The 12,041-nt window shown below is 41.7% G+C and overlaps 1 protein-coding gene across 1 annotated transcript in view; it reads left to right on the top strand.

The window, feature by feature from the left end:
* DYNC1LI1 (dynein cytoplasmic 1 light intermediate chain 1) overlaps positions 1–11,761 on the top strand; it is a 61,171-nt gene extending 49,410 nt beyond the window's left edge. Inside the window, exons 11-13 of the mRNA XM_063452223.1 lie at positions 4,192–4,312; positions 5,732–5,842; positions 9,589–11,761. Coding sequence (XP_063308293.1) covers positions 4,192–4,312; positions 5,732–5,842; positions 9,589–9,701 — 345 coding nt within the window. The 3' untranslated portion in view covers positions 9,702–11,761. The remainder of the gene's footprint in view (positions 1–4,191; positions 4,313–5,731; positions 5,843–9,588) is intronic.
* The last annotated feature ends 280 nt before the right edge of the window (positions 11,762–12,041 follow it).

Raw genomic sequence — 12,041 nt, 5'->3', positions numbered from 1 at the left:
CCCATAGCCAGTAACCTGTGTTTATTATACATTATCCCTCCATAGCCAGTAACCTGTGTTTATTATACATTATCCCCCATAGTCATTTATCGTTGGACCTAGGCAGCATGATGTCTTAGGCCGGCCCAGAGAGTGAGTGAGTGAATAATATAATATATATGTTCAGAAACCTATTAGTAATAAATGTAAATCGGGTTCATGCAAAGAGGGTGAAAAGGTATTAAAGAAAAACACACTTATTGCATCAAATTTACAAAGCCAAACTTTTAAAAGCTTTCCTCATTTCTTTCTCGGGATGAGGAATATATCGGTTGTAGACTGAGGATTTCCATCTGCCCAATCTTTTAATAATATGCACTGGAGTGTCAGTGTTGAAGGAGACCGAAGCTGCCCCTATTCTAAATGAAAGACCCGAGACACGGATACAACCCAATCTTAGGAGTAGTGTTCTGATGTAGAAGATGAATTTAGCTGTAGTCAGAGGGATTCAGTGAGAGTAGTGGTGAAATGTGTGTGGCATGACTGAGTGTGGGTAAGTAAGAGTCAAGTATTTTAACTGGGCACTAGTTCTAGGTGGGATAAAGTGGTATAGCGGATGGATGAGTAGTTTGGTTCGTTTTAGAGGTTTGTAGAGAAAGTATATAGTGATCATGATTTTTAGCGATATCCAATAATTTTAAGGTGGTCTCAGACAAACATAAAATGCTATATAAAATTTGTGAGAATATCGAATAGTCATGTACAGTAAATCAGAGAGGGCTCAGAATATCGAACCATCGATCGGTAACCTGGATGAAGTAGGGGTCTATCTGTTTTATTAAATACGCGGTAATGTGCTTTTAATGGGATAGGACGTTAGGAAAGGTGTGATTGGGATAAGTGGTTGTGGCTGTATTTACTTTATCCTGGGACCGACCTGGCTCCTAAGCTTGAGTCGCGCGTGGCTGGATCACTCCTGCCTCCACACGAGCCGCATGCGGCTTGATCTCCTCTTCTGACTTAGCCGCGTGCACTGACCGCAGTGATCGGTCACGTGGCCTGCCTGGCACTAGGAGCACGGCTCGAGTCACAAGCTCGCTCTTAAAGGGGCAGTGGGAGCCAAAAGTTGATTCAGGCTCCCATTGGCCCACGTCATTCCAGCACCCCCACACGAACGTTTTGGGGGCGTAGGCATGACATGGGCCAATCAAATGTTAAAGGATATTTAAACTTCCCTAGCCCTATCCACTTTGTCCTATCGTGGTTTCTGTGTCAGTACCCTTTAGTGCGTTCCTTGATCTATTTTGTTTATTTTGGTATTGACCATGGCTTTGTTCTTGACTCTGAATTTATCTTTAACCCTTTCCTGTCTTGTTTGCCCGTGTGACTGATTACCATCTACCAGACCGCTATTAAAGGACCACTATAGTGCCAGGAAAACATACTCTCCCCGTCGGCTGAATGCGCACGCGCGGCAAGAGCTGCGCGCGCATTCAGCCGGTCGCATAGGAAAGCATTTACAATGCTTTCCTATGGACGCTTGCGTGCTCTCACTGTGATTTTCACAGTGAGAATCACACAAGAGCCTCTAGCGGCTGTCAATGAGACAGCCACTAGAGGATTTGGGGGAAGGCTTAACCCATTAATAAACATAGCAGTTTCTCTTAAACTATGTTTATAAAAAAATGGGTTAACCCTTGCTGGACCTGGCACCCAGACCACTTCATTAAGCTGAAGTGGTCTGGGTGCCTAGAGTGGTCCTTTAAGCATGTCGGGTCGGTCAGGTAGGAGCAACATTGCTGGGTCATCCCCCCTTCTGGGTGAAATTCGCTTGTTGATAGCTGCTTAAAGTGAGATATTGAGGGAGCTCACACGAAGTGCGTCTTTCCTCCATGACAGCTAGGCCCTGCCCACTGGAAGCTGCATTCTTAGTGAGAGGAGGGACCGTGTAGCTGCTGCTGATTTAATAGGGAAATCGATAGCTAGGCTAGTGTATTTAGTGTCCACTACATTCCTGAAGGACTCATCTGATCTCTGCTGTAAGGACAGCACCCCAAAAATCCGTTTCTAGGGCTAGAACATCAGTCTGCTTTTTTTTTCTTCTGTGTAATCTAATTGCAGTTGCCTGCCTTCCAACGTGTGTGTCAGGCTCACAGCGTATACTGTGCCCACTTGCCCAGTGCCACCACTCATATCTGGTGTCACAATAGCTTGCATTTAAAAAAAACAAAAACTTTTTGACTGTAATATAATAGCAGTCAGTTTCCTTCACACGTGTGCACAGTGTCACACCAGTGCAACTCATATCTGGTGTAACAGTAGTGTACATTAAAAAAAAAAAAACTAGAAATTTGACTGTGAAATTATAGCAGTCAGTTTCCTTCACACGTGTGCGTTTCAGGGCCTGCCAGGGCAGTGCCACACCAGTGCAACTCATATCTGGTGTAACAGTAGTGTACATTTAAAAAAAAAAAAATACAGGGGGCTTGGTGTTGTACGTGGCTGGGTGGAGGAAGAGACCTTCAATGACATCAGTGAGGACAAGGAACGGGACATGGCTAGCTTGGTATCCAACCTTGTGCAAATGGGGAGTTTGCGGTTGTGCAAATGGACTGTTTGCGGTGCGTTAAACGGGGAGTTTGGTCTGTCACTGTGAAGCGGGCGTAACCCTTACACTACCTGATCGATACAACATCATACCTGATGTTTTAAAGCGCGTTATTCCAAACCATTTAGGAATGTTAGGTGATTTATGCCCTTTATGGATTAAAACCAGACTCTGCATCAACTATGTAATTTTCCATGGGATTTTTGCCATGGATCCCCCTCCGGCATGCCACAGTCCAGGTGTTAGTCCCCTTGAAACAACTTTTCCATCACTATTGTGGCCAGAAAGAGTCCCTGTGGGTTTTAAAATTCGCCTGCCTATTGAAGACTATGGCGGTTTACCGGGTTCACCCGTTCGCGAACATTTGCGGAAGTTCGCACTTGCGAACGGAAAATTTTATGTTCGCGACATCACTATTGTCAAACTGTTCTTAAACGGTTTGACTACTTACTCTGGGAGCGGGTCCTGGCACCATAACCACTACACAGAGCAGGAGTGGTTATTGTGCATGGATTATTTCTTTACTTAATCTATAAGTGCCCCTCCCGAGATCAGGCTCTGGATCCGCCGTATGTATGTATGTATGCATGTATGAATATATAATACACATAGAAATGTCATTGATATGTACCATATGTAATGAGCAAATATTGGCCCAGTCAATTGCATACTCCAGCACAATAACATATTTAAAGTGAAGAGTGCACCCACAGGACTTCAAAATAAACAAGATAACGTAATTTTTTTTACAGTTGTGCCCTACATACATTCACCATTTCAGTCCCATTACCAAGCTTTCCTTAATATGTCACGGTAGTTGGACTGAAACATTGGTTATATGCAAAGGCACGTCTGCTTAAAATAAATCTGCACTTTTTTTTTTTTTTTTAAGCCTCTATGTGCTTTTTTCACGTTGGAGTAATAATTTTTAATTTTAAGTTATCTTTTCTAACTCTGTATCTGCATACTATGCTGGCGCGACGCATTATGGAGCTGGTAAAGAATTTTTTTCCAGGGCTGCTTTTAATTCCCAGTTCGGCCCTGGTTATTGAAAATCTATGCTGCTCTACCACTTTTATAATGGCTAGGATTCTGTATGTATGTGCAGCAATCGTGAATAATAATAATAATAATAATGAGAAAAAAAAGATCCATGATTATTGGTCCAGAAAGCAATGACACTGAACAGGCCAGGAAGCCCTTTCCTATAACAAGTAATTGCACATCCTGGCTCTGCTACAAATGAGGTAGATACTATGTCATCACATATGGTTTGTTGATGTGCGGGATTTGCAGGTGCTGATCCACAGAGGCCAATGGTGTACCTGTTTCTGCTGTGAGTTACTCTTGTGCTGGAGGAGCTCAGAAAGCAGTTCTGACTCTGACTATCCTTATAGGCAGCAGTAAGCGCTCGACTTGAACGCTCTATATTGTCACATGAAGTATAACAGAATTGAAATAAAGCAAACTTAGAAAAAAATCAGCATTCCATATTACTAGGCACTTGTGAAATGTTAATGTCTACACATTTCCAAATTATTATTTTTTTTTTTTATGTAAGAACTAAATAATATTTTCTATATCTATATTTCCCTCCCCATCAGGATGCATCTCCGAGGGTCTCTGGTGGATCGCCTAGAACACCAAGTAGATCAGGGGGCTCTAATGTTGCAAGTGTGTCCCCAGTACCTGCTGGTACAAAGAAAATTGATCCAAACATGAAAGGTACCTCATGAGACCCAGATAAATTGTGCTATGTTATGCTGGGGAAATGGGCTGCATGTGTAAAATTATAAGGCATGGTTTACACTCATTGAGTGTAATGAGTGACTATATGTGCAGTGACGTTGGATTTTAGAAGAATTCTGTCCTCTTTATCAGACCAATGGGAAAACGTCTGTTAAACAGAATTTAAGCACACCTAATGGTCATATATTCTAGCACTCAAGTTTCTTGGATGCTAAAAATGGCTATAGTATTTATTCTCCATATATAAAAAAATTCAAACCAGTAAACGTTGCCTGCACACCAACCCAAACTCCGATGTATTTTTAAAGGGACACTCCACTGCAATCATTTTAGTAGATATTATTATAATAAAAATAATAATAAAAAAAGTGCATACTTTTTTCTATTTGAGTATATCTAAAAACTGCTTGCAAAATCTGCAGATCTCACAATGTCTGAAACCATTGCAAATCCTCCCCTTGTTCCTCTGCCCAGACTTTGTGACTGTCCAATTAGACTTCCCAATGCAGCTCTGAGAATATTTTTTTTTTTTTTTTTTTTCATGTGCTCTAAGCAATTGCTTGCTTCTTGAGTTTAGCTCCACTGAGTTAAATACAACCAGGAAGTAAAACGATCCGTTGTAAGAAGGTTGATTTCTAAAAGTGACAATTTGTATTGAAATCTGCACTTTTTGTACTATGAAAAAGAGGACACTCGCTTAAGACCCCTGCAGCACTTCAGCTTCCTGAAGTGCTTTGTGTGGGGTGTCCCTTAAAGTAGCTGATGGTCCTTTTAGTGGCACTAAAATCCTCTTAAAACGTTTAACTTAACATTGGCAGTTGCGTTTGTACTGAAGATGGTTTTCTTAGAAGTCCCTACAAACTAACACTAAATAGCGCACACACAGGGCAGACTGCAGCACTGTAACTATATCCTATTTAGACTAGAATACAAGTTAAACATGTGGTTTGTGATTTGATTCGCAATGCAAATATTTAATGGTATTGCCTAACTGCTAGGGCTATTGTTCCCTACTGTAACAAGTGCTCAAACCAGGCATCTTGCCAAAGACAGGACAATGTTTAAAGGCAGACTTGTCTTCTCTACATTTGTTTAAATTTGGTTTTATTTATAAAGTAAACGTACAAAGTTGTAATGGATGCATCCTATATATCAAATCATATAAGTGGTTACAATGAAATCAATTGACCTAATGGCTCATTTAGCAATGAACGTTCCTTGGCAGCATAAATTTAGGAATATGGATGTCACGTAAACTGCAGAAAAATCAAATATTGATTAGTAAATAAAACTATGTAGTCAAGCTTTATTGGTGCATAATACTTTGTAGTCTAGTAAGAGCTGAATGTCTTTCCTATAAAATTATGACTGTTTTATACATTTATTTTTCTTTAGCTGGGACAACGAGTGAAGGAGTGTTGGCTAATTTTTTTAACAGCTTGCTAAGTAAGAAAACTGGATCACCTGGACCTGGTGGCACAGGCAACTCAACTGGAAATCCTGGAGGTAAGTTTGCCAACATCTGGCAAAAAAATCAGGTATCCTGAATGTGTAAACCATAGGAAGCCGTTCATAATCTGTAGGTCATCCATCCGGAAAGGTTTAGTTAAAATCTGGAGCAGAGTCCCCCTCCCCATATTTGGTTTTGTAGAGATGGTTGCTTCCCAAGTTGCCTGGGGTGGATGCGTCCGGACTGGCCTGGTTGGCTGGGGTGGATGCGTCCGGGACTGGCCTGGTTGGCTGGCGTGGATGCGTCCGGGACTGGCCTGGTTGGCTGGCGTGGATGCGTCCGGGACTGGCCTGGTTGGCTGGCGTGGATGCGTCCGGGACTGGCCTGGTTGGCTGGCGTGGATGCGTCCGGGACTGGCCTGGTTGGCTGGGGTGGATGCGTCCGGGACTGGCCTGGTTGGCTGGGGTGGATGCTTCAGCTTGTACAACTTGTAACCATTATTTAAGGATTTATTTCCTAAAATAAAAATATTTTAATAAAGGTATTTGTTGTTCTGCACTACAAAAACAAACAAATCTTTCTGCTGAAGAAATTTCTCACATGCACACACCAACCTTTTAGAGAAACTAAATTTTATTTGTGCAGTAGGTAACATTCATGCCTGCCATGCCACAATTTCGATGGCGAGCATTTCCAATAACAAGCAAATACATGGAACACTTGCACATTTTTTAAATTAATTAATTAAACAAGAGTACTAAACTTAGGATTCATAGTTAGGTCTGGAGCTCTGGACTAAGCATGTTATAGCGTTCTGGCCCGACATGTTAAGCAGGTCTATGCATGTACTGAGCAATCGGCTGCTAGAGGTATTGAAGGCTACACGCTCTTGCTCTACCAGCTGATTGCTGAGCTGGAATTATTAGTTTCGTAGAGAGTTGTCCCGCAGGGTGGCTGAAACAGGTTGGAGCCCTGCTTGTCAGGACTAGCATGGTGTTCTATTTTGGACTGTCACTATACCCAGTATGCTGTCAGTGTGCTCTTTGCTACTAAATTCGATGGTTGGGTGCATGTGAGCCTGTTGGGCTATATGAAAGGGTCCCCATTGAGGTGGGCATTGTGCCAATAGTGGCACTAGGTTCTGATGACATGATAAGTCGGGGGACGAGATGCGAGTGTTGCAGTTTGATTTGCATGCTTGGTAGCTTTAGGGGTAAGTGTCGTACAGGCAAAGTGGGGTGTGGACTGAAATGTGTGAATTCTGCTATGCTCCAGAGTTTAATGATTTCTGGTCAGTGCGGCTGCTCAAACTTGTGGTATCGCTCTGTGCTTTGAGTGTAATTTCTCTTAACCAAGGGAGCAGCAGGAGTGTGGGGGGGCGGGGGGAGAGGTTGTGTGTGCGTGAAATGCAAATCAAACTTTTAATTTGGAGCTATGCTGAAAGTGTTGTCAAACGTCAGTGTAAAAAAAATAAAAATACTAAACCATTACTGTACTTAAGGTAAAACAGATGTGAATAACTGGTTGGAGTCATTAAAGGATCACTATAGGGTCAGGAACACAAACATGTGTTCCTGACCCTATAGTGTTAAAACCACCATCTGGGCCCCTCATGGCTCCAAAAATATAGCAAAATCTTACTGTATTCAAGCCTGAAGCTGTAACTCTGCATGCTGTTAGACTCAGAAAAACAAGCTGTCTGCTGACATCATCAGAAGTGGTAGCCTGATCCAATCACAATGCTTCCCCATAGGATTGGCTGAGACTGACAAAGAGGCAGATCAGGGGCAGAGCCAGCATGATTCAAACACAGCCCTGGCCAATCAGCATCTCCTCATAGAGATGAATTGAATCAATGAATCTCTATGAGGAAAGTTCAGTGTCTGCAGGCAGAGGGAGGAGATACTGAATGTTTGGATGCAATTTAGGCAGCCATGACCCAGGAAGGATCTCTAACAGCTATCTGAGGAGTGGCCAGTGAAGTTATCACTAGGCTGTAATAGAAACACTGCATTTTCTCTGAAAAGACAGTGTTTACAGCAGAAAGCCTGAAGGTAATGATTCTACTCTCCAGAACAAATTTAATAAGCTGTAGTTGTTCTGGTGACTATAGTGTCCCTTTAAGCTTTAGACTCTCCAAGGCAGTGCCTGAGTAGGGGAGCAATGACCGCCAGGAATTCAGGTACCATATGGTAACTCAGTTCCTGTTTGGTGTCATTGTTCTGTGGCTTGGGATTCCCTGTTCCTCGGAACAAAGGGTACAATGTGTTCAGGATCCCAAGATCCGGTGGTGGGCCATGTAGCTGGTTCGGCAGTCGGGGGTGGTAGTCCCAGCGCCTCCAGGAACGTGGCTGCGTCTTCCGTGGATGTGAGTGAGGTACCGTTACTGTTTGCTATTAGAGATCCGTTTGAGAACAGCAGGCATTGCCTACAGGTGGGGAACAGACTACTTGTGATAGGGCCAAAGGATTTGTGTCAGAGGAGGGTGGCTTTTGTCAGGTCTTGGTAGAACGTAAGTGATGCATCCTCAAAGGCCAGAGGTGTCCTACTTTTGAGTGCTGACATCTGGATTTTATCATGGACCGTTGGGCATCGGAGTATGACGTCTCGGGCTGCCATCAGTGGCACCTTAGTGGAGCAAGGTAGGCGGTATATCCCCTCAATTGCCAGTTTCTTTGCTATAGCGTGGGGCAGAATAGTGGCTAATAGGCGACTGTCGTGATTTCTGCAGGGGCACCCATGATTTTTAGGTTTGTGCACCATTGGCGTTCTTCCGTGGCTGTCAGCTCTGTAGACATGGCCCTCTGCTGGGATCAGACCTGTTGCACTGTGTTTTGGAGCGTGGAAAGCTGGATTTGTATGACCGTTATGTCCTGTTCTGAAGCCCTGCACCCTTTCTGTGATTGCTTTCATGTCTGTTTTTATGGGAGCTAGCTCTGCTGCCAGTATTTTGTGAAAGTCAGATAACACTTTCAGGTCCTACCTGGTAGTTTGTGTCAGGTTGGAGGAGGCTGTAGTGATGGAGCATCTTGCGTGTCCGGCAGGGCCTCAGGCCCTGTCTGTTTAGGTGGTTGAGGGTTTCCGCTGGCGCCGGTTTTGGCGGCATGGGCCTCTGCAGCATGGCCCCGATGTCCCTGCCGTCTGCCGTGGCTTGCCGTTTATGTGAGCGGCGGCCCATAGATTGCATGTGGGCTGTTCGGACAGCCGTCGTGGGGGTAGGCTTGTCTCCCGGGCTCTCTGCGCCGCAAAACAGTGCCTCCAGGTTTGGGAGCGGCAGCGTGTGGTAGGCACAGAGTTTTCACCTCTGTTTAGGCTGGTTGGGTGCCATAAAAAAATGGCATCTATTGACTCCATAAGACTTGAGGGGTCCAGCTGGGTACTTTAGGAGGCTGGATGGGCTGCAGGTATCGAGAGTTTCGGTGGATTATATATTTCTTGTGGGCGGCTGTATAGAATGGTGTCCGTTCAGGATGAAGGTCATGCTCCGCCCCAGTCTGCATTGTTTGCTGCATTGAACTGATTTATTTTATTTTCAAAACCTTGTATGTTGACCTATCTTCAAACTACAACATTATAATGTACCCGAATGCAGTAAATAAACTACAGGACCTAATTACTTAAGACTTCTATTAAATGATCACCTGTTCAAAAATTCATCAGCCACATTTACCAAGCAAATACATGGTACAAATCTCCACATTGCCTCTAATTTTAATTTCAAGTAAGCAAGATCCAAACCATTGGATTCCTCTTATTATAGGCAATGTAACTCTGACACAACTTCTTGTTTATAATTTTCTAGGCCAGAAGCCTGTGTTAACAGATGTTCAAGCTGAGCTGGAAAGAATTTCACGAAAACCTGATCTCGTGTCCCCAACATCACCTACATCCCCTGCAGAAAGTGAAGCCTCTTGAAGACGCCAAACAAAAGCCTTTTTATCCAGCTTTTTGGAGTTTTGTTAAAGTGCATCTGCCTTTTTCCTTCCTCAGTGATCGTGGAACTGTGGAGCCCAAACACTTTAGGGGGAGGGGAGTTTATTTTCTTTCTAAGTGAAATCCCTTTTTTTTTATTTTTTTTTTTTTTTATTCCAGCTTAGATCTGTGCAGTGTATGAAACCATACAAGACTGCTGTTTTTACAGCCAAGATCTACATTTAATTTTTTTTTTATGTATTTTTTTTTTTTCCTCCTGTAAAATTATTTTGGTAAGACTGCAACTTGGTTGGGGTTAATTACCCAACCCGCAAAGTGTAGATGATGCACAATGCCAAAGGCTTTACTGATGATTTGGGGTTCTTTTCTACTATTGTAGAAACCTTTAGGGAGGTAGCGGGCAAATCGAATGAAGTACTTTTTTTTTTTTTTTTTTTTGTGGTTTTCTTTCTTTGGTTTATTTTGTTTTGTTTATGCTGACATAGAACAAAAGAGAAAGGTGTTAAAATGTAGGATATATTGTTTGATACATAAATAGGGTAAATTTTGAATCTAACTGTGGGGTAAGTAACAGACCATTAACATTGCTGCTGTGCAAATACAATGATGTAAGGTATAGGCAGGATCTATTACCACTTGCTTCACGCACTGAATAAATATTTTGTCAATGAAAAGAAGGTGGAGAGTAGCTTAACTACATTTTTCCAGATTTGTTTTGTATAAAACACATGGCTTTGCACTAGCCAATTCTTTCTTTTCTTGGTTGTAAGTCATGTTCTCAACAATCGGTTAATAAAGCTGTATTTATTATCTGCATAGACATATATATATATTTTATTTTTATGTTTATTTTTGACAATCTCATTTAGTGCTCACTGTGTAATGGGGGAGGGCTGATGTATGTAAAGGTAGTAGTGGCAGTTTCATGGTTTAGAACAATCTGAGAATTCAAGCTTCCACACTTCAATACATAAAGTTTAAAACTAGGCTTTTTTATTTACACCTTTTATAGAACAGCCCAATTCCTCCTGATTGATGTAATTTTCCAAATGGGTTATCCATTTTCCGGTCTTGCCAATACTGGCTTAAATTTTCCAACTCTTTGTTTTTGTGGTAGGATGCATTCATTAAACAATGTGGGCACATTTGCCCGATTGCAGATTTTTGTAATGGATTCTGCTTTCTTTTATTTTTATTCTTGGGTTTGAATACACTTGAATGTTTGATATTGCAAAATATAGGTTTAACAGGTCTTGCGAAAACAAGCCCGTTTTGATACACTTGGTATTAATTTAGTACTTGCTTCAAGATGTGTTTTTAAATCTTCTATAAAATAGCACATTTTTGTAGGGATGCAGTACATAGTACAGGTCTTTCCATATCCCGGGATATTTCTTACATTGAAAGCATTGTGGTTTTGGTATGAGTTTACCCTATAGCAGTTTCAGTTAACATTTTCCATGGTGCTCGGCAATCTCTGGCTAACTGAGCATTATGGGAACTGTGTACAATAAACCTCAATGGTAACTAGGCAAGTCCTACAGAGTGTACCTTTTCAAAGAACCGCTGAGCAGGGAGCATAAGCATGCATATTTTAATTTGTGCCTGCAACTTCCTGAACTATTCATTGCAATGGGATTTATATTCCTGTCCCAGAGATAAACATTCACAGTCCATACTACTGAGGGGTTAGCTGGATAAAAGTATATGCATGATAGTAAAATGTTTCCAATGAAGACTATGGCTATTTATTTTAATTTTCTCCCTTTAATATGGTTTTACATGTAAATATATATGTATACAGAGTGTCCTCTTTGTCATTTTTCCACCCCATTCAAAGATATTCACAGTGATGAGGCTTTTTACTATTGACATGTGAAATCGAAAAGCAGCAGCAATATTAATTGTTGTATAAGGGAAGTTTATGCAAACAAGCTGGTTACAGGAAAATGTAAAAATGTACCTGTTGATTTTTGTGAAGCCTTTCATAACAGAAATGAAACAATCCAATTAAAAGTGATGTCAAATTGTACAAACTAAAATGCTTTAGTCTAATGTTCTTTAAATACCACACTATACATTTGGTGAATTAAAGTTGTCTACCCCTTTAAAAGCCTAGATGGTTAACGTGGACCTGTCTCCTGATTTTTAATAAAGTTAAATTCTTTATTGAAAAATCTGTTGGTTATGGGGTATTTTATTATTATTATTTTTTTTTCCCCCTCGTATTCATGACTGTTGTCACACACTTTAATTCAGCCTTCAACAACTGTAAAAGTGACGGTGAAGTACAGAGTACAGTGGCCATTTAAATGGGTGTCC

Source organism: Pelobates fuscus, chromosome 4 (assembly GCF_036172605.1).
Source record: "Pelobates fuscus isolate aPelFus1 chromosome 4, aPelFus1.pri, whole genome shotgun sequence".
Taxonomy (NCBI): Eukaryota; Metazoa; Chordata; class Amphibia; order Anura; family Pelobatidae; genus Pelobates; species Pelobates fuscus.
Note: the sequence above shows the minus strand (reverse complement) of the source record. Positions and strands in the feature narration are given on the sequence as shown.